At 38.8% G+C, this 6,296-nt stretch overlaps 1 protein-coding gene across 1 annotated transcript; it reads left to right on the plus strand.

Moving 5' to 3' along the window:
• Positions 1–233: 233 nt before the first annotated feature.
• LOC103197406 (keratin-associated protein 6-2-like) lies at positions 234–461 on the plus strand. The gene has a single exon (XM_007941295.1). The coding sequence runs from the start codon at positions 234–236 to the stop codon at positions 459–461; it is 228 nt and encodes a 75-aa protein (XP_007939486.1).
• The last annotated feature ends 5,835 nt before the right edge of the window (positions 462–6,296 follow it).

The raw sequence follows: 6,296 nt of genomic DNA on the forward strand, positions 1-6,296 counted from the left end.
GCTGTCTTCATTGGCTGGTGTCAGACCATGTACTAAGCATGTGAATATATTATTGACCTTCACATGATGAGCTTTTCAAAAATGAAAATTGCTGTAGTAATGAGGTCACATAGTCTGTGTTAATTGTGCCCCACCCACTTTCTGACAGTATATAAAGGTCCAGGAATAGCAAATGGCATTCAGACATCAAAACCACCCTCTTTACCTCAATTGAAACTTCACCTCTTGACACCATGTGTTGCAACTACTACAGTGGCTGTGGCTACGGCTGTGGCTATGGTTCTGGCTATGGCTGTGGCTATGGTTCTGGCTATGGCTGTGGCTATGGTTCTGGCTATGGCTGTGGCTATGGTTCTGGCTATGGCTGTGGCTATGGCTCCCGCTATGGCTGCGGCTATGGTTCTGCCTGCTATGGCTACCGGCCATTTTGCTACAGAAGATACTATTCTTCTTGCTGGTAGAACATCTCTCTCCAAGCACCATTTACTTCTGAAATGACTCTTCATAGAACAACTCTGATTCAAGAAACTACATGCTTGATAAAGGCTAAGATCTCCTAGGACCTCCTTCTTAGAATGACGTTTTTGTGAATGGTGACTCCATGATATTGTCTGTTTTCCAAATGTGACCCTTTACTCCCTTACTTTCCAATCTTCTGTTATGATGCTCTTGTTTTCCCATGTAGGTGTGGAAATCAGTTATTTTCAATAAAAATTGTTCTTTATTTTGAGCAACTCTTTGTGTTTGCTTGTGAATTTGACCTTCCTTGAGATGTTATGCCTTCTCTTTATGATTGGGCTAACAATATGTTGTCTGTCTTTGAGTTATTCACGGACATATTTAATTCTTCTTATACTTGCATCTTAAAAAATGTCTGCACCCTTTATTTCCTACATCTCACATTGTTAAGAACACAGACACCTAAGTACACATCACACGGTATATCAGAGCTGTGTAAAAGGCACTGGGGTTTTTAATGGAGCTGGAGCATAAAGACAACTACTCAAGAGGTTATTACAAAAAGCCAAAAGAAAGGAAATGTGGTCAGTGTATTTTTTTTTACTTTATTGTACTTTGGGTGCAAATTTATATACCAAATTTGTATTATATTCAAGAGCTCATGCACATTTGATTTCATGCCCTGATTGCCATCCTCAATCATAAGAAAAACTTTCCTCCCCTCTTATCCCCGTGATTGTCCACCCCCTGTGTCCTTCTTAACTATGCATTCCTCTCAGTCCAGGTTTCCATCTATGTGAATGCTGCCCTGGTGGTGTCTCATGGACGATTGCTGTAAGGGGTGTATCTCCCTAGAGCAGGTGAGTGCATTGGCCTGGGGTAGGTGTTTTGCATGTAGAGCTTTCTACTGTTGGTATGAGAGCTAATCTGTTGAAGTGAGTCCATTTCTAAACTTGAAGGGTAAACCAGGACCATAGTCTTAGGGGGCTTCACCTCTTTCTGTCTGACCAATGATTCTGATCATTTTTGTGTTTTTGAATTTTGTTTCACACTTTTCCTCCCTCTCTTTCCAGGATCTCCAGTTTTGATCCCTTACTGAGTAGTTGGTATTGGCAGCTGGTGCCATCTAGTTCTTCCGATCTTGCGGTCATGAAGACTGAGATCCTTGTGTTCCATCTCATCCTTGGACTAATTATTTCCAGATACCTTTCATTTTCTTCACTCTTCTTTGATTTAGACAAGAGGAGACCAATAGTTGCATCTTAGATGGCTGCTCGAAAGCTTTGAAGAATCCATTGTTACTCACTAAAGCAGGTTGTAGAACAAGATTTTTATGCACTATGTTGTGCCAATTGAGCATGATGTCCCTTGAGACTATGGTCCAAAATCTGCAGGCTGGTGATTCTCTCTCTCTCAAGGAGTTTGGTTCTCTCTGAGTTGCTCCAACTCTCTCTTCTGTTGCTTCTGTCACCTATGTGGCTAATTTTGTAGTACAAGTGTGTATGTAAGATTATCTTCAGCCAAATCTATCCTTGGTCTGGAGTATATTCCTGTTCATCTATCCTCACATGATATTCACACCTGTCTATGCATTTATCTGTAGGCTGGTGTTTGGTGTTGGTGGTAATGCAGTATTGTGCATGTACTAGTATTTGTCTCTGTTGTCTATATCTTATGTACATGTTTCAGCTTCCTTCCTTTGCCCAATGTCATCATGCTTGTCACAGAATCTTTTCATACCATCCCTCCCCTCACCCAAATCAACATATGACTCCCAACTAGTCCACATATTTCCCTTCCTTTCCCTCCCATCTCTGGTAACCAACAAAGTGAATTTCCCTTTCTAAGTAAACCTTTCCTTGACTTTTTACAATAATGGGTTCAATGTGGTCAGCTAATACATGAAAAGATGCTCACAATCAATGGCCACCAGACAGATGCTAATCAAAACAACAATGAGATACCATCTCACCCCAGAACTGATGGCAGGGTTCAAAAAGATAGAAAATTACAAATGCTGGTGGGGATGTGGAGAGACTGGGATTCTCATACACTGCTTGTGTGACTGTGAAGTGACACAACTACTGTGGAAAACAATATGGTGATTCCTTAGAAAGTTGGAATTGGAGATATCATTTGACCCAGCAATCCCATTACTAGGTATATATCCTAGAGAAGTGAGAGCCAGGATAGGAACAGATACATGCATGCTCATGTTCATCACAACACTATTTACAATAGCAAAAAGATGGAACCAACCTACGTGCCCATCAGCGGAAGAGTGTATGATCAAACTATGGTACATATACATAATGGAATGCTATGCAGCATTAAAAATAATGTAGAGTCTGCAAAACACTGCATAATATGGATGAACTTGGAGGACGTTATGCTGAGTGAAATAAGTCAATCACAGAAGGACAAATATAGTGTTAGTTTGTTGTTGTGGAGGGTTAAGGAAATTTTTATATATGGAGGGAGACTTTCTTTGTTGGTTGCCAGGGGTGGAAGGGGAGGGGAGGGAACACTGCAAAAGAAAAAAAAAAAAGATGCATTGACCCATGTCATTTTAGTTTTGTGTATTTCACTGTACATAAATTATATTTCAAAAAAATGTATTAAAAACATAATAATGGGCACAAACAACATTTGTCCTTCTGTGATTAGCTTATGTAAACTGAAAATAAAAATATCATTTGATGCAGCAATCCCATTACTAGGAATATATCTTAAAGAAATGAAAGAAGGACATGAACAGACATGTGAAGACCCATGTTCATTACAGCACAATTCGCTATAGCAAAGAGATAGAAACAATCTAAATGCCCAGCAACAGATGATTGGAGAACCAAACTATGGTACATTAACACAATGGAAAGCTATGCAACATTAAAGAATAATGAAGTATACACAAATCATCTCACAACATGGATGAATTTGGAGGGCATTATGGTCAATGTACAGGAGCTCTGGTAGCATAGTGCCTAAGACACTTGACTGCTCACCAGAAGGCTGGCAGTTCAAACCCACCAGCTACTCCTTGGAAGAAAGGTTGGGTAATCCTACTTCCGTAGTGATACTGCCTCAGAAACCCAAGGAGTCATCGATATGAGTCAGGGCTGACTCGACGGCAAACAACAACAACAACAGCATGGTCAATGTATTTTGAACAGTGATGGAACTTAAGAGATAGTCCAGGATGATTGAGAAAACAGAATCAGACTTAATTATGGAGCATGAGGAGCAAAAACCAGAGGAGAGAATAAGTGAGTAGAGATGTATTCATCATAGTATCAGAATTTGATTTTAAAAAAAGTATATATATTTGTTGACATACTTTAATAATATTGACTTAATTCTCTCTTTTAACAAATCATTTTTAATATTTTGAATAGGAACCTCATAGACATTTGGACACTGTAGGAAAAAAAATATGTACAAGATACCTGCTATCAAACAGCTTACATTTCAGAAGTAGAGGTTTAAAAAAACAAAAAAGCAAAAACTAATTAAGATAAATTCAGAGAGAAATGATTGCTATGGAAGGAATAAAAAAGTTTAAATGAAGAATAAAACTTGATGAATTAGAGGGCTAAGTCAGGAAGGTATTTTAAAGTTGTAACAGTTGAGATGAGATCTGAAAATAAAAAGATACCAGTTGCAAAGAACAAGTAGAAAGAATAGCACTAAGTGCAAATGGGAAGAGAAAGTTTATTAAGTTTTAGGCACAAAAAGGTGGTGCCACTTTTCCCAGTTGGAAAAGAATAAGACCCAAGATCTTAAAAGCCTCTCTTTGGAGTGGAGGAGACATCATTTCACATGCAGGTAAAATTGTTGCTGAAGATATTTCAAAACTTCTTGCTTCAGTACATAGACAGGGAACTGCCATGAATTCAAGCTGGCAATGAGGTATATTATTGCTGATGTCAGACGGATACTGGTGAAAACCAGACTACCAGAAAGATATTTAAATGTGTTTTTGTTTGTTTGTTTTTTAACTCTGCAAAGGCTTTTGACTATGTGGATCATAACAAATTCTGGATAGCATTGAGAAGAATGGCAATTATATAACACTTAGATGTGCTCACGAGGAACCTGCGGAAACACAAAGAAGCAGTGGTTCACATAGAACAACGGTTACTCTGCATGTTTTCAAATCAGGGAATGTGTGCATCAGGCCTGTATGCTTTTATCTAACTTATTCAATCTGTGTGCTCAGCAAATAGTGCAAGAAGCTAGACTACATGAAAAGAATGATGGAGACTCATTAACCACCTGTGATATGCAGGTGACACAACCTTGCTTGCTGAAATTGAAGAAGACTTGAAGGACTTACTGATGAAGATCAAAGACTGCATTCTTCTTGATGGATTATATCACAACATAAAGCAAACAAAAATCATCCCAATTGGACAAATAAGTAATATCATGATAAATGAAGAAAAGTTTCAAGTTGCCAAGGATTTCATCTTACTGGGATCCACAATCAACACCCATGGAATCAGCAGTCAGGAAATGTAAGGAAGTATTTCATTTGGCACATCTGCTGCAAAAGACTTTTAATCTTTGAAGATTAAGGTGTGCTTGGTACAAGTCTTGATATTTTTCAATTTCCTACTATGCGTGTAAAAGCTTTACAATGAATAAGGAACATTCCAGAAGAATTGATGCACTTCAATCTTGTTGTTTGTGAAGAATATGAATTTATCATGTACTGGCAGATAAAAGAACATATTTTTGGTGGAAGTAGTACAGAAGGAATGCTCCTTGGAATGAAGAATGACCATACTTCATCTCTTGTACTTTGGTTACATTCTCAGAAAGGATCAAGATACCATGCTTAGTAAAGTAGAGGGTCAATGTAAGAGAGGAAGACCCTCAATGAGGTGGATAACACCGTGGCTGCAGCAATGTGCTCAAGTATAGCAATGATTTTGAGTATGGCCCAGGACCAAGAGTGTTTTGTTCTTTTGTAAGTATGGTGGTTATGAGTTGAAAATTACTCAATGGGACCTAACAACAAAAGTTTCTTTCTATCTTTCTAAAAATGTAACTGCTCAAATATTTAAAATTCTATATGTATTTCACTTTATGTGTCCATTAGAAAATGTTTTTATAGAGGCTGACATTAAAGTGACCTGGAGACTAAGGAGAGAACTCTTGATAGCCCACCGGTGAAATTAAGAAATGGAAGCAGCAGTCAAGAAATCAGACAACGTATTTCACTGGGCAAATCTGCTGCAAAAGGCCTCTGAAAGTGCTGAAAAGCAGATGTCTTTTTGAAGACTAAGGTTCACCTAATCCAAGCTATGGTGTCTTCAATCAACTCATATGTGTGTGAAAGCTCGACAATTAATAAGGAAGACTCAAGTGTAGATACTTTTGAGTTTTGGTATTGGAAAAGAATACTGAAAGTACCATGGACTGCCAAAAGAACTAACAGATCTGTCTTGGAAAAAATGCAGCTGGAATGCTCCTTTGAAGCAAGCATGGCCAGACTTTGTCACACCTACTTTCCTCAAGATTTCAGAAGGCATCATTCCTTTGAGAAAAATATCAGCTTGGTAAAGTGGAGGGTCAACAAAAAGTGAGGAAGGCCTTCAACAAGATGGATTGAAACAGTGGCTGTAATGATGGGCTTGGTATTGTGAGACTGGCACAGGACAAGGCAGGGTTTCATTCTGTTGCACATAGGGTCACCATTGTAGTTGTTGTTGTTAAGTGCCGTTGAGTCATTTCCAACTCATAGCGACCCCACGCACAGCAGAACGAAACACTGCCTGATCCCGCGCCAGCCCCACAATCCCTGCTATACTTGAGCCCATCATCGCAGCCAC

This window comes from Orycteropus afer, unplaced genomic scaffold (genome assembly GCF_000298275.1).
Source record: "Orycteropus afer afer isolate SDZICR_OR568_19922 unplaced genomic scaffold, OryAfe1.0 scaffold00078, whole genome shotgun sequence".
NCBI classification, from domain to species: domain Eukaryota; kingdom Metazoa; phylum Chordata; class Mammalia; order Tubulidentata; family Orycteropodidae; genus Orycteropus; species Orycteropus afer.